General features: G+C 45.6%; 1 protein-coding gene across 5 annotated transcripts in view; it reads left to right on the plus strand.

The window, feature by feature from the left end:
- The window catches only part of COL11A2 (collagen type XI alpha 2 chain), a 106412-nt gene that overhangs the window by 24575 nt on the left and 65428 nt on the right, over positions 1-16409 (plus strand). For all 5 annotated transcript variants that reach the window (XM_075259551.1, XM_075259547.1, XM_075259548.1 and 2 more), the window contains exons 2-4: positions 7608-7775; positions 7851-8061; positions 8198-8360. In XM_075259551.1, coding sequence (XP_075115652.1) covers positions 7608-7775; positions 7851-8061; positions 8198-8360 — 542 coding nt within the window. The remainder of the gene's footprint in view (positions 1-7607; positions 7776-7850; positions 8062-8197; positions 8361-16409) is intronic.

Here is a 16409-nt window from a genome sequence, read left to right on the forward strand (position 1 = left end):
GAAGTGTAAGGAGGAGTGATGTAGGTGTCCTGCTGCAGCATCTCCTCTGCCTTACACCTGAAGCTTCTCACTGAATCTATTTGTTTGTAGCCTCATTTCCCAGGTAGCAGGATTCTCTTCTGGACATAGTAATGGTGATACCGTCCTTGGACTATTGTGTCTGCCCATATAGGTGTGCAGCTACATCACAATGTATAGGATAGGTTTATGCACTCACTGCAATTAATTAAATTGATCAAAGTCCCTTGTCACATTGGCATTTTCCACCGGTTTAAACTTTTTGGACTTAATTTCTTAATTTTGATTTATATTGCATCTTAAATCGGTTCTAGATCATCTCATCCGCCATGAGCCGGGGAGGGTAAGCACGTGTGTGCCTAAAGTCATTTATATACATTGAGGGGGAAACATGGACAATACTGATGTTTCGTGCAGGTCCTGAGAGGTTGGAGCCTGACAAGGAGGTAATCCATGTATAGATCTTAAGTACAGTATACTGACAGGGGCATAATGTGAGGAGGTGCAGAAGTGTAGACGCCCCTGGGCTCAGGAGCCTTAAGGGGCCCATAAGGTGTCTCTTCCCAATGTGAGGATGTCAGTACTATATATGATACGTTATACGTGAGTTGCCTGTCACAGATTTTGCAGAAGTCTCTTGCTATGCCTCTGTCTATTGACCTGCTCTCTTCCATCAGTTTTCCTCATCCCTCTCTTCCTCTCCTCCTCTCCTTCTGTCTCTTAGTCCCACTTGGATTGAGATATGTGGAGGGTAATGAGTTTTTCCTCCCTGGCTTCTGGTTGGAAGTCCTGCAGACTGAGAGAGAGTCGTGTTACTGGGAGTCTGCCATTCACATCAGCTCCTTTCATTAGTCGCCCCCTCCCCAGCTCCTTTCTCTCCATCGCTGTCTGTGTCTTCATCTCTCTTGTCCCTCTGACCTTTCTCTCCAAACTTTCCTCAACTCTCATAATTCTGTTTATACAAGAAATAAGCAGAGATCAGTGTAAAACTGGAGACAGATCAGTCTCACCTGAGTGTACAGGATACAGGTGACACATCAGTCTCATCTGAGTGTACAGTATACAGGTGACAGATCAGTCTCACCTGAGTGTACAGTATACAGGTGACACATCAGTCTCATCTGAGTGTACAGTATACAGGTGACAGGTCAGTCTCATCTGAGTGTACAGTATACAGGTGACAGGTCAGTCTCATCTGAGTGTACAGTATACAGGTGACAGGTCAGTCTCATCTGAGTGTACAGTATACAGGTGACAGATCAGTCCCATCTGAGTGTACAGTATACAGGTGACAGGTCAGTCTCATCTGAGTGTACAGTATACAGGTGACACATCAGTCTCATCTGAGTGTACAGTATACAGGTGACAGGTCAGTCTCATCTGAGTGTACAGTATACAGGTGACAGATCAGTCTCTTCTCTCTGAGTGTACAGTAAGTAATTATTTTTTGTCAATTACCAAAATGAAGTGAATGAATGGTGTGAGCTTTGCCTTTGGAGGAGGTTCCTGGAAGTGATCATATGACCCCTACAGATATCGCCCTGATCTCATCATCCAGTCTGTTTGTGGTGACATGAAGAGACAGACGGATTGGACAAGCAACATCCATGGAAGAACTGGGCTTAGTCCTCCAAGATGGTGGCGGGAACAACCTCCCTGCTGAGATCTGCCAAAAACTGTCTGCAAGTATCGAGAAGAACTGATGGAGGGCAAAGGGCAGAGGTCACACCGAATATTGATGGGGTTTACATTTCTTTCATTCTTTCATTCAGATAATTTTGTTAACTATATTAACACTTTGATTTCTGAGAGTATTCTTACTTTCCAGCATTTTTATCCACACCTAAATAAAACTTTTGTACAATACTCTTTGCAGCCCATGCAGTGCCACATAGTGCCATGTTACTGTGTCTGCAGACATGACCAGAGACCGTGCCAACCAATGTGCCTGCCTATACATGGTGTAAACATCACAATCACACTTATAGACACCTGCAACATAAAAGTACGTCAAGTGCACAGCAGTAGATTCCATTCCAAGGGCCCTGTAGTGTGAGGGTTTCTGCTCAGTGGTTTCCATAGTCTGTGCTCGAGCATTCCCTATATAGGCCACCTCAAGTTCCGGTCCAAAATACAAGTAGCCGCGACTGGATGCCAGTGCAGTGCACTCTGCTCCGAAACCAACTGAAGAATGAGCATGTCTGTTCTTTTGATTTCAATGGGAGCCGTTTTTGTGGTCAGGTGAATTTGGCCTCAAAATCCTGACCAAAACACTACGTGTGAACTCAGCCTAAGCATTATCTTACTCTCTGTTCTTAGTCTCACCAAACTTCAAGGTCTTTCTCCTTGTTTGAGCTTCACATTGCTGATGTTCCTCGGGTTGAGCTCTTGGGTTAATTATTGTTATTATTGGTCTTGAGGTGGTGGATTGTATTTCCTTATGGATGTCACTCAGCGTACAAGGACTCCATTTGCACAAGCTCCCTACTTGCTGCACCTTTTGTTTGGGGACTTGTGCAAACACTTTACTTCTGAATGTTCTTCTATGCTTAAGTGTCTTTTTTCTTCCATGTCTTATATGGAGTCTTCTCTGTAGCTTTATCTGCTGATTTTTAGAAGACAGTGGGCTCAGTTTGCCCCATATGAATGGAGGAGCAGATCATACATGTGCACTGCTGCCCCGTTCATCTTTATGGGACTGCTGGAGATAGCTAAGCAGATTGTTCATGCTCGGCTTGGATCCCCTTGTATATAGGAAACTACTGTTCTCAGGATTGTGGGGGTCTCCAGCAGTTGAACCCCCTTGAGTAAGTCATTTATAAGAGACATTTACTGTAAGGGGTCAGCGATCTCCGGCACTCCGCTCCATTCACATTTCTATGTAATTGTACATGTACATTTGTATGTTCTCACTGGTCCACATACATGCCTATGTATCATGTCCGGGGCTGCACTCATCCAGTGCTGCTCATTTCTTCGTCATCATTGCATCACTTAATACATTTACCAAACGCTTTGGAGCTGGGTTATCATTGCTTTTGGGTCTCTATGCCGGTCCCACACATGAAGCCATTTGCTACGTTGCTTTTCTTTAGCTGTATACGCCATTTCCTTGCATTTCAGCTGATACGGTTCACCTTCTCTTCGGATAATATTGTCATCCATGAATATATCTACATTCTACCGTCTTGTGGTCTTCGCTGGCAGAAAGTTTCTTACAGGACCAGGAATATGGAGATCATTCCTTACTGAGATAGTTCTGGTTTGTGTTGGGGAGATCTGGCGGAGGAAATAACCTTCTACCATTCCCTCCTCAGAACTCATACACTGACTATTAGCCAAGATGATGTTTTTCTCATTTGCTTTGATAAAGGTTAAAGAAGAATTTTTTGTCTGGAATTGAAGGAGCTTCTGATATCAGTCACACATGGCCAAGATGGCGGCATGTGGCTGTGGTCAGGAGTTACAGAAACAGTTCAATGTGGCTTTTCTGTGCTGTTTCCATAACTTCCAGAGAGGTAAATAAGGGTTACAATATTCCAGTATTCCAGTTATGGAAACAGTGTAGTTCACTGTATTATGCTGTTTCTGTAAGCCCTGTTTACTCCTATGGAAGTTATGGAAACAGCATAGAGCAACCATGTCCATTTGTCTCTGTTATTCCCAATAAACTCAGGGAAGTAGAGAGAGACGTATTCTTATCCCAGCCTGAGGACACATGTAAACTTAATATCTAGGAGAGTGGGAGAGCACCCAAAATCTGGGACTGTCCTGCTGAATTTGGGTTGGTTGGGAAGTATTCAGTATATAGGTGACAGATCCATTTTTTACGGTATACAGGTGACAGATCAGTCTCTTCTATCTGAGTGTACAGTATACAGGGGACAGCGTCTTCTGAGTGTACAGTATACAGGGGACAGCATCTTCTGAGTGTACAGTATACAGGGGACAGCATCTTCTGAGTGTACAGTATACAGGTGACAGTGTCTTCTGAGTGTACAGTATACAGGTGACAGTGTCTTCTATCTGAGTGTACAGTATACAGGTGACAGCGTCTTCTGAGTGTACAGTATACAGGGGACAGCGTCTTCTGAGTGTACAGTATACAGGGGACAGCATCTTCTGAGTGTACAGTATACAGGTGACAGTGTCTTCTGAGTGTACAGTATACAGGTGACAGTGTCTTCTATCTGAGTGTACAGTATACAGGTGACAGCGTCTTCTGAGTGTACAGTATACAGGTGACAGTGTCTTCTATCTGAGTGTACAGTATACAGGGGACAGCGTCTTCTATCTGAGTGTACAGTATACAGGTGACAGCGTCTTCTATCTGAGTGTACAGTATACAGGTGACAGTGTCTTCTATCTGAGTGTACAGTATACAGGTGACAGCGTCTTCTGAGTGTACAGTATACAGGTGACAGCGTCTTCTGAGTGTACAGTATACAGGTGACAGTGTCTTCTATCTGAGTGTACAGTATACAGATGACAGCGTCTTCTGAGTGTACAGTATACAGGTGACAGTGTCTTCTGAGTGTACAGTATACAGGTGACAGCGTCTTCTGAGTGTACAGTATACAGGTGACAGTGTCTTCTGAGTGTACAGTATACAGGTGACAGCGTCTTCTATCTGAGTGTACAGTATACAGGTGACAGTGTCTTCTGAGTGTACAGTATACAGGTGACAGTGTCTTCTGAGTGTACAGTATACAGGCGACAGTGTCTTCTCTCTGAGTGTACAGTATACAGGGGACAGCGTCTTCTGAGTGTACAGTATACAGGTGACAGCGTCTTCTGAGTGTACAGTATACAGGTGACAGTGTCTTCTGAGTGTACAGTATACAGGTGACAGTGTCTTCTGAGTGTACAGTATACAGGTGACAGTGTCTTCTGAGTGTACAGTATACAGGTGACAGTGTCTTCTGAGTGTACAGTATACAGGCGACAGTGTCTTCTCTCTGAGTGTACAGTATACAGGTGACAGCGTCTTCTGAGTGTACAGTATACAGGTGACAGCGTCTTCTGAGTGTACAGTATACAGGTGACAGCGTCTTCTATCTGAGTGTACAGTATACAGGCGACAGTGTCTTCTGAGTGTACAGTATACAGGCGACAGTGTCTTCTCTCTGAGTGTACAGTATACAGGTGACAGCGTCTTCTGAGTGTACAGTATACAGGTGACAGCGTCTTCTGAGTGTACAGTATACAGGTGACAGCGTCTTCTATCTGAGTGTACAGTATACAGGCGACAGTGTCTTCTCTGAGTGTACAGTATACAGGGGACAGCGTCTTCTGAGTGTACAGTATACAGGTGACAGCGTCTTCTGAGTGTACAGTATACAGGTGACAGTGTCTTCTGAGTGTACAGTATACAGGTGACAGCGTCTTCTATCTGAGTGTACAGTATACAGGTGACAGTGTCTTCTGAGTGTACAGTATACAGGTGACAGCGTCTTCTATCTGAGTGTACAGTATACAGGTGACAGCGTCTTCTGAGTGTACAGTATACAGGTGACAGTGTCTTCTGAGTGTACAGTATACAGGTGACAGTGTCTTCTGAGTGTACAGTATACAGGTGACAGTGTCTTCTGAGTGTACAGTATACAGGTGACAGTGTCTTCTATCTGAGTGTACAATATACAGGTGACAGATCAGTCTTTTGTGAGTGTACGGTGTATACAGGTGGCAAAACCATCTTGTTTTATTGAGCGCAGTGTATATAGTGTATATAGTAGGTGAAGATTTGTAGGGGATAGGAATGATGGATTCAGTCTCTATCTCGGATGTAGTACTATATGGCGGCATCTACATTGTATCTGTGATCTGTTTAGATTTTTGTGGTGCACATACGGTATGTATTGTAGTGTTGATATATATATAATGTATATACTGTATGTGAAAAAATACAAAACAGCAGAACAGGAAAGGGTGTATGCGAAGCTTCTGTGGATGTGGATTTATAGGAATGGGTACAGGGAAAGTTGTACTAAGAGCTCGATGACTATAACAGACGCTGCTGGCATTTTCACTGTGAAATATTTACATTCGCCAATTTCCATTCTCTCAGCCGCGCAGCGTCCAGACACCTGTGAGACTCAACCTCTGAAATTCGGAGGCGTCGTATAGTGAGGCATGACTACTGTGCCTCTGCAATGGCATGTCCTTATATTGGTGCATGGATATACCTAATGGCGATACACCAGATCTGGGTGTCTTGTAGTATTATTTCGCATGGTTGTCTCATTGGACATCAGACAGTTGATGTTGCCAGAGAAGTTACAGCCCGCCAGGCATTTCCCCTGCAGGAAAAATGCAGGATGAAGCCATTCATGTCATCCAAGGACAGCATACATGGGACAGCTCCTCCATTTTGGTGCAAAGTGCAGTGTTGTGAGTGGTGGACTCTGGTCTCCAGCATCCATTCTCTAATACGGCCTATGGTCAGGCTTCATAAGACAATTCCTCCTATAATAGTGAAGATATTCTACACCATTGAGTTGCTTTGCAGTAATAGAAGTTATTCTTGGCAACTCTCCTGAAAGCTCCGAAAAAAGGGGTGAACTCCTAGACCCCCAGAAGTGCAGGCAAATCTCCCGGGCTGCCAGGGTAATAGTCACTTTATATATGATGTGGTCTCTTTGTGTACTGTCATTGGGCGTAGCCAGCAAATATACTGACCATAGTGGTATGGTAATATACAAAGGGGATGTATGGTGATGTCCTGAATGGGTGTAGTCACATCTAGAAGGGACACGGCTTCACCCACACCTTTGTGTAATGTGCTGCACGTGCAATCCCTACAGAATTGCAAGCCAAATGTTGCCAAGTTTGGTATTAGCGCAGTGCTCTGCAGAACTACAAGAGGGTTTCATGGGAGATAATATATTCTCACCCCACTAAATCCTTCACCTCCAACATACTGCTGCTTCTCGGGTCCACGCAGTTCTCCAATCCTTAACTCAATATTTGGGAAATGGCTAGGAATGTCCACGGAGCCTATCAATGGCTGAGGTGGGTCACTGTGACCATTAGGTGGGCCACTGTGTCACCATTAGGTGGGCCATTGTGTCACCATTAGGTGGGCCATTGTGTCACCATTAGGTGGGCCATTGTGTCACCATTAGGTAGGCCATTGTGTCACCATTAGGTGGGCCATTGTGTCACCATTACATGGGCCATTGTGTCACCATTAGGTGGGCCATTGTGTCACCATTAGGTGGGCCATTGTGTCACCATTACATGGGCCATTGTGTCACCATTAGGTGGGCCATTGTGTCACCATTAGGTGGGCATACTCTGTGCCCAGGAACTGGAAAGTAGATGGGATGTGGGCAGAGAAAACCAGGGATGTCGATAAGGTAAGTACTGGTAAAAACGTACATGGCTGGACAATCCCATTAGTTGGTTGCCGTCGGTCTAGGCAAGATCGAGTACAATACCAGTTTTAGAGAACGTTGAGGTTAACCTATGAGCAAAGTCACAGACACCACCATGAGACCAGACACCATTTTCTAGTCCCTCTAGTCATTCATTGTATATAAAACCTTCATGGATTTCTATGTGACTAGTCTGCTAACCTCTTCTTATAGCTGACCCCGTGGACGTATTGAAAGCCCTACAATTTCAAACACAACCTGAAGGTGTAAAGAGGATCCCTGGCTTTTGCCCAGCTCGACGATCAAGCACTGGTGGAGATGTGGCCTACAAGATATCCAAGCAAGCTCAGATCAGCGCCCCCACGCGGCAGCTCTTCCAAGGTAGGTTCTGGCACACGGCAATACGTGGTGAGAGGGGACATTGGTCTAGAGAGCTAACACTGGCCTTCTGTACAGGTAAATTCCCAGAGGACTTTTCAGTCATGGCACTGGTACGGGCTAAGAGTGGCTTGCAGGCATTCCTCCTGTCCATCTACAATGAGCAAGGAGTTCAGCAGCTCGGGGTAGAGTTGGGTCGTTCTCCTGTCTTTCTTTATGAAGATCAGAGTGGAAAACCTGCTCCTGAAGACTACCCAATATTCAGCGGGGTCAATCTGGCCGATGGAAAGTCAGTAAATATATCTTTGGTACATTTACACCAAATTACTTCTTCTGCTTCCTCCATGTCTTCAGCCTCTCTCTCCGCATCTTTCACCCTCCTTCTGTCGTCCTCCTGTTCACTCGTCTCTTCTCCCACCATGCAGATGGCACCGTGTAGCTCTGAGTGTACAGAAGAAATCAGTCACCTTAATATTAGACTGTAAAAAGAAGATCACCAAGCCATTACCCCGAGGAAACAAGCCCATTGTGGACACCAAAGGAATCACCGTGTTTGGGACCCGAATTCTGGATGAAGAATCATTTGAGGTGAGCGGGACACGGGATTAAGTTCTCCAATTATCTTATAGGGATTGTTCTGCAGGAATTCCTTGTATCATGTACGTTTTATATTCAGACTTAATTTCTTCTTCCAGGTTCTTTAGACCTAAAGTATATATGTATGTTTGGTCTGCAGTCTGTACAAATTGGGGTCTGGTATTTGATCTGTAAATAGGGGTCCAGATCTGTGGTCTGTATAGATGGGGTTTGGTCTGCAGTTTATATAAATGGAGGTCTGGTCTGAAACATTTGGGGTCCATGGTCTGAACTTGAATCTTTAGAAATGGAGGTCTAGGCGCTGCATAAATAAGGGATTGGTCTTTAGCCTTATAGTCTCTTTAGTCTTGTCTTGGATATGTAGGAAATAAAGATCTGCTCTGAGACCTTTAAGAAGATGGAACTGGTTGGTAGTCTTTATGAATGAGATCTGATCTGCAGTCTCTATAAATGAGGCTTATTCTGTAATATGTGTGAATGAGGAATCTGGTCTTTGGTCTATATCTATGGGATAGTCTATGCTCGGTATGGATGGGGTCTCTGCTATGGACTGTATAAATGGGGCTCTGGTCTACAATCTGTATTTATGAGGGTATATATAGTCTGTATAGTCTTCTGTGTATATAAAAGGGGTGTCTGATCTGTGGTCGGTATAAATTGAGGGTCTGTCTTGCAATATGTATAAATGGGGGGTCTGGTCTTTAGTCTGAATTAATAGAGGTCTGCTGTGGAGTCTCTTTATATGGGGGTCTGGTCTGCATTCTGTATATATAAGGGCTCTATATCCATTGGGGTGTCTGATCTGTGGTCTATATGGAAGCCAGATAGAGGAGAGTCCTGTCCTCCTGCTTGTATAGATGGGAGATCTGGTATCTGTATATATCTGACTGCTGTAATCCTGGAAGTGAAAGGACCATAGTGGTGTTTTGGTGCCCCGGCCAGTCCAGTTGGCCCCGTTCTCTTTTCTATCACAGTATTATTGTAGACATTTTGTGATTTTGCAGTTGCTGTGTAACGCCTATCTTGCAGGGTCTACTACCACCAAACCTCTTTGGATCCACTTATACAAGTTATAGGGGCAGTTATGGTGAACAGACCCTTTTCGTGTCAAATTGCAATCTTGCTGATAGAAAATCAACTTTTAATTAATATAGAAATCAGCTTTTTGGCGCACCCAGGGCGTGACTATGCTGCCAAGTGCATCCAGTTTTGCCTGTAGTTGCCACCCAGTGCAGTCCTCTAATATAAGATGAGAGATCCCAATACACAGTACAGGGACTGCAGGTGACAATGGACGCTCTGATAGATACCGCCACACCTCAGATCATTACATATGGATTGCAGTAAACACAATATACAGTCTAGGAGAGATTTTGGAGCTGGTAAACTCCCTTTAAGGACACCCTGTGATGGAGGGAGAGGTTCTCTAGAAGTCTGTCCTCCCATGCTGTGTTCTGAACTCGGAGCTGACACAAATTCTGTACACGACGCCTGCACGCGCCTGCTAACAATATCCCATCACAAACAAACGCCACATCTCCGGGCCCAGCTGGCTGTCGGGGGCCGCTTTCCTCAGAAGCTCAGCCAGGTGACCCCTTGAGTCCTCTACTGTACGGCATTGTGTCCAAACCTGGCGCCTTCACTGACTCCTCTGGAAACGTCTTTAGGGCGGCCAGTGTCCTTCTCCAACTGGCACCGACCAGTGCTAAATAGGAAAAACTACCAGAACCTCAGCCGGGTGTCTAGAAGGCCTGAAAAGCAGCGAATATACCAAAAGGTACCTGATAAGGCAGATCATTACATATAGAGGTGTATGCTGTGTGTTATATCATGTCAGACTACAAGTACCTGCCGCCGCCCGGGCTGTGAATAGTCCAGAGACACAGCAGAGCCCAGATCCATCCCCTGCACAGGAATCTACCGTGTGAATGGCGACTTACAAGAATATCTCGCATTCGTAAAAGCGCATTTCTGGTTTTATAGGAACAAAAACTCTTCCAAGATAATGAAAAGCTCTCGACTCTGCAATATATCCGTGGCTCTCCACTATATCTGCGGCTCTACACTATATCTGCGGCTCTGCAATATATACGCGACTCTCCAATACATCTGCGGCTCTACACTATATCTGCAGCTCTACAATACATCTGCGGCTCTGCACTATATCCGCGGCTCTACAATACATCTGCGGCTCTGCACTATATCCGCGGCTCTATAATACATCTGCGGCTCTACAATATATCCACGGCTCTACAATACATCCGCGGCTCTACACTATCTGCGGCTCTACAATACATCTGCGGCTCTGCACTATATCCGCGGCTCTACACTATATCCGCGGCTCTATAATACATCTGCGGCTCTACAATACATCTGCGGCTCTGCACTATATCCGCGGCTCTACAATACATCTGCGGCTCTGCACTATATCCGCGGCTCTATAATACATCTGCGGCTCTGCACTATATCCGCGGCTCTATAATACATCTGCGGCTCTACAATATATCCACGGCTCTACAATACATCTGCGGCTCTACACTATATCTGCGGCTCTACAATACATCTGCGGCTCTACAATACATCTGCGGCTCTACACTATATCTGCGGCTCTACAATACATCTGCGGCTCTACAATACATCTGCGGCTCTGCACTATATCCGCGGCTCTGCACTATATCCGCGGCTCTACAATACATCTGCGGCTCTGCACTATATCCGCGGCTCTACAATACATCTGCGGCTCTGCACTATATCCGCGGCTCTACACTATATCCGCGGCTCTATAATACATCTGCGGCTCTACAATACATCTGCGGCTCTACAATACATCTGCGGCTCTACAATATATCCACGGCTCTACAATACATCTGCGGCTCTACAATACATCTGCGGCTCTACACTATATCTGCGGCTCTACAATACATCTGCGGCTCTACAATACATCTGCGGCTCTGCACTATATCCGCGGCTCTACAATACATCTGCGGCTCTGCACTATATCCGCGGCTCTACAATACATCTGCGGCTCTGCACTATATCCGCGGCTCTACACTATATCCGCGGCTCTATAATACATCTGCGGCTCTACAATACATCTGCGGCTCTACAATACATCTGCGGCTCTACAATATATCCACGGCTCTACAATACATCTGCGGCTCTACAATACATCTGCGGCTCTACAATACATCTGCGGCTCTCTAATACATCTGCGGCTCTACAATACATCTGCGGCTCTCTAATACATCTGCGGCTCTCCAATACATCTGCGGCTCTCCACTATATCCGCGCTACAATTATAAACTATTTTCAAAATCTGTCTTTGGCCTATCAGTAACATCTGTATCCGCTATAAGGCCTTTGTGTTGTCGCAGCGTTTATGGGAGACCCTCTAGAATATTGTATTTGTCCGATAAGTTATACTTGGCATTACACATTATATATATGCACTGGATATACGGCCAGAAGCTTAAACTATGTGACCGCTATATGGGGAGGTGGGGTGGGGGTGGTTTGGGATATAACAGTCCATGGAGTCTCATCTTCCTCTTAGTTGGTGACCGCTATATGGGGAGGTGGGGGTGGGGTGGGGCGGGTGTATTGGGATAAATATAACAGTCCGTGGAGTCTCATCTTCCTCTGGTTTGGTGACAGCTGGACACGTATTGGGCAGCGATCTCCACAGTGGCCTCTTCTTCTCCCAGTAGGATGTAGAGTTTCCGCTTCTCGTCTGGGATGTGGGCAGAGAGTCTTTGGTAGTAGACGGCCCTCACAGCTGAGTATTTGGTGCAGTGTAGCAGGAAGTGGGTCTCGTCTTCTAGGACCCCCTGGTCACAGTGCTGGCACAGTCTCTTCTCCCGTGGCTTGTACGTCTGCCTGTATCGCCCCGTCTCTATCTCTAGGTTGTGGGCGCTCAGTCTGTACCGGCTCAGGGTCTGTCTGTGCTTGGGGTGGCGTATTCTCTCCAGGTAGGTGGCCATGGTGTAGTCCCTTTGTAGGGATTGGTACACGGTGAGTTTCTCGAAGTTATTTATTTCGTTTCTCCATTCTTCAATGTACCGCTCTCTGTTTGCCTCTGTGGTCGCCTTTATTTCGGCCTTGGTTATCACCTGTTGGTGTTTTTGGTTTGGTGGTTGGCTGCTGTTTGGTTGGTGAGTGTCTGGTTTGCTCAGGTGGCTTAGCCATGCTTGGTGGTGGTAGGAGTCGCTCCCCTGGATGTGTGCCTGGAAAGCTAGCGCCCTCTTCTGTATGGTGATCCATAGGGGGAGTCTGCCTAGCTCTGCCCTGCAGGCCATGTTGGTGGTGTTGCGATGGACATGGAGCAGGTATTTGCAGAACTCCAGGTGGAAGTTCTCTGTTGGGCTGGAATCCCACTTTGACTGGTCTGGGTAGGTGGCTGGGCCCCAAACTTCACTGCCATAGAGAAGGATCGGGGAGATGACTGCGTCAAATATCTTCATCCAGACCCTCACCGGTGGTTTGAGGTGGTACAGTTGTCTTCTGATGGCGTAGAAGGTTCTGCAGGCTTTTGCTTTCAGGGTTTCTATTGCTGCTTTGAAGCTTCCTGATTGGCTGAGCTCCAGCCCCCGGTAGGTGTAGCTGTTGGTTTTCTCCAGTGTGGAGCCGTTCAGTGTGAATTGTGGGGTGGTGGAGGCTTTATTGTGGCCCTTCTTCTGGAATACCATGATTTTGGTCTTCTTCTGGTTTATGGGTAGGGCCCATGTGGTGCTGAATTTTTCCAGCACTGACAGGCTTTCTTGGAGGTCTTTCTCGGTGGGGGCCAGGAGTAGGAGGTCGTCAGCGTATAGCAGGAACTTCACCTCCCGGTCGTTCAGGGTGAGGCCTGGGGTTGGTGAGGCCTCCAGGGCTGTAGCCAGTTCATTGATGTAGATGTTGAAGAGCGTTGGGCTCAGGCTACAGCCTTGTCTGACCCCTCGGGCCTGTTGGAAGTATGCGGTCCTTTTCCCATTCACCTTCACACTGCACTGGTTTCCGGTGTAGGAGCTCTTGATGACGTCGTACGTTCTTCCTCCTATTCCACTCTCTAAGTTTTAGGAGCAGGCCTGGGTGCCATACTGTATAGATAGGTCTGTAGAGATGGGGTCTGGGGTCTGTATGGATGGGGCCTGATCAAGGGTCTTTATTTATTAGGTCGGTCTAGTCTGTTTTAGTTTAAGGGCCTTTTATTGTATTTGTGGTTCTAATTCAGTATTTTGGGGGGGGCGTGTCCTGTAGAAGTGGGTGGGGCATGTGACGTTGCGCACCACAACGCCTCCTTCTATTTTATTCAGAGTCTATTAGAGATGAAGCAGAAACTGAATAGAAATAATAATTGGATTCATTCATAAAACATTTTTCATGAGATCAAAGTACAGAAATAACGGAAGGAAAGCGGCGATGCAGTGAGCGAGGAAATCCGCCATGTAGCTAACAATGATATTACGTGGCACCGCTAGATGGCGCCATCTCTCTAGCGATAATCCAGGACCAGTTTCCACCAGGAGAGGGCGCTGCTGACCAGGGATTTGGCAATAAAACGAAACAACTACAAAATGGCGCCTCCTATCTAATCAGTAATCTCCTGGTTATCACTATGGAGCCCTCAGGTGACAGATACAGGAGCGCCCCTGCTGGTGAACTGTGGACATTACCTTACTGCAACTAATGTGAGGAAAAAGCTCAGTGTGAACAAGGCCCTCCTGATACTGCCATTGTGATCCTGCGTGTCAGATGGAGGAGCGCCCCCATGTGGTAGATTATTATAGGAGCGCCCTCTTGTGGTAAACTGCTGTAATTCACTTACATTATAGAAATCATAGTGGAAAGGCTCCCCCTGGTGGTGAAACTCGGTAATGTATCCTATGTAGTGCCCTCCTGTGGTGGAGAGTATTAGCAACCGCATTAGAAAATAACTGATCCAGTGACAGATCATAGTAACACATTTACTTTAAACTGAATGAGGAGCGCCCTCTTGTGGATTATAGTCATTAACTCACACAGTACAAATCCTTGAGCAGGAGCGCCATCTAGTGACAGGATATTATTATTTATTCACGTTACAAAATAATTAAGAACACATGAACTAGTAGGAGCGCCCTCATGTGGTGGATTATTATAATACAGTCAGGGTAGATGAGTATAGAGGAGCGCCCCCATGTGGTGGGTTATTATAATACAGTCAGGATAGATGAGTATAGAGGAGCGCCCCCATGTGGTGGATTATTATAATACAGACAGGATAGATGAGTATAGAGGAGCGCCCTCATGTGGTAGATTATTATAATACAGTCAGGATAGATGAGTATAGAGGAGCGCCCTCATGTGGTGGATTATTATAATACAGTCAGGATAGATGAGTATAGAGGAGCGCCCCCATGTGGTGGGTTATTATAATACAGTCAGGATAGATGAGTATAGAGGAGCGCCCTCATGTGGTAGATTATTATAATACAGTCAGGATAGATGAGTATAGAGGAGCGCCCTCATGTGGTAGATTATTATAATACAGTCAGGATAGATGAGTATAGAGGAGCGCCCCCATGTGGTGGATTATTATAATACAGTCAGGATAGATGAGTATAGAGGAGCGCCCTCATGTGGTAGATTATTATAATACAGTCAGGATGGATGAGTATAGAGGAGCGCCCTCATGTGGTAGATTATTATAATACAGTCAGGATAGATGAGTATAGAGGAGCGTCCTCATGTGGTGGATTATTATAATACAGTCAGGATAGATGAGTATAGTGGAGCGCCCCCATGTGGTGGATTATTATAATACAGTCAGGATAGATGAGTATAGAGGAGCGCCCTCATGTGGTGGATTATTATAATACAGTCAGGATAGATGAGTATAGTGGAGCGCCCCCATGTGGTGGATTATTATAATACAGTCAGGATAGATGAGTATAGAGGAGCGCCCTCATGTGGTGGATTATTATAGTACAGTCAGGATAGATGAGTATAGAGGAGCGCCCCCATGTGGTGGGTTATTATAATATAAGGAAAATGTTTGTTCTCGTACCGTGTTAGCCAGTGGGTTGGAAATATAAAAAACAAAAAAAACTTGCTAGTCTTCAGTAGTTGATCCCTTTTTAATGGCTGACAGATTACAACGTTTCGGCTTCTTTCTCAGGTAAATTTAAAACCATTTCTGAAGGAGCAGATGTACAAGAGGACACTGGGAATAGAATTCCAGGAGGAAGGGGGGGGGGGGGTATTAGTTATTGGTAGAAACAATGTAAACAAATTCTAGGTTCTTATCAGGTCTCAAGTCAGTGATTTCTGTAAAATGCCATAAAACCATGTGACAGATTTAACTCCTTCTCCAGTGTATGAAGCAGGGTCATAAGTTTACACTCATAAATCCGTTGCTCTTTCTTTGATTTGAAATTCCCTCCCAAAACCAAAACTTTCATGTGATCGGTGATATTATGATCCTCATTGCAGAAATGTTTTGACACGGGGAGGTCCATTCTTCGTTCTCTAATTGTATGGCGATGTGAGTTCATCCGCATTCTAAGCTGCTGTCCAGTCTCTCCAACATACAGATTATCAGTGGGACACTTGGTGCACATTATTACACTCCATTATGTGTGTTATAGGTGAACGTACCTGGGACTTTATATTCCCTGTTAGAGTTTGGTATCTCTATCCTGTCAGTGGTCAGTATGTGGGGGCAGGTTTTGCACCTTTTCTGTCCGCATGGGAATGTTCCTGTGTTAGTCGGAGGTGACAGTGAGCTGCTAATCACCATATTCCTGAGGTTTGGTGGCTGTCTGTAGCACAGGAGAGGGGGGTCTGGATATATGGATATTAGACGGTTGTCTTTTTGCAGTAGTGGATGTAATTTGCGTGTGATTCCTCTCAGTGTCTCCAGGTGGGGGTTATATGTGACAACAAGGCGCACCCGATTGTTCTCCTGTTTGGTATTGTATTTTAATAACTCTGATCTTGGTATTCTGGTGGCCCTAGTGATTTGGTTATCAATTGTTCTTGGATGGTAACCCTGCCTCAAGAATGTGTTTTTGAGGCCTCCAA

This window comes from Leptodactylus fuscus, chromosome 11 (genome assembly GCF_031893055.1).
Source record: "Leptodactylus fuscus isolate aLepFus1 chromosome 11, aLepFus1.hap2, whole genome shotgun sequence".
NCBI classification, from domain to species: Eukaryota; Metazoa; Chordata; class Amphibia; order Anura; family Leptodactylidae; genus Leptodactylus; species Leptodactylus fuscus.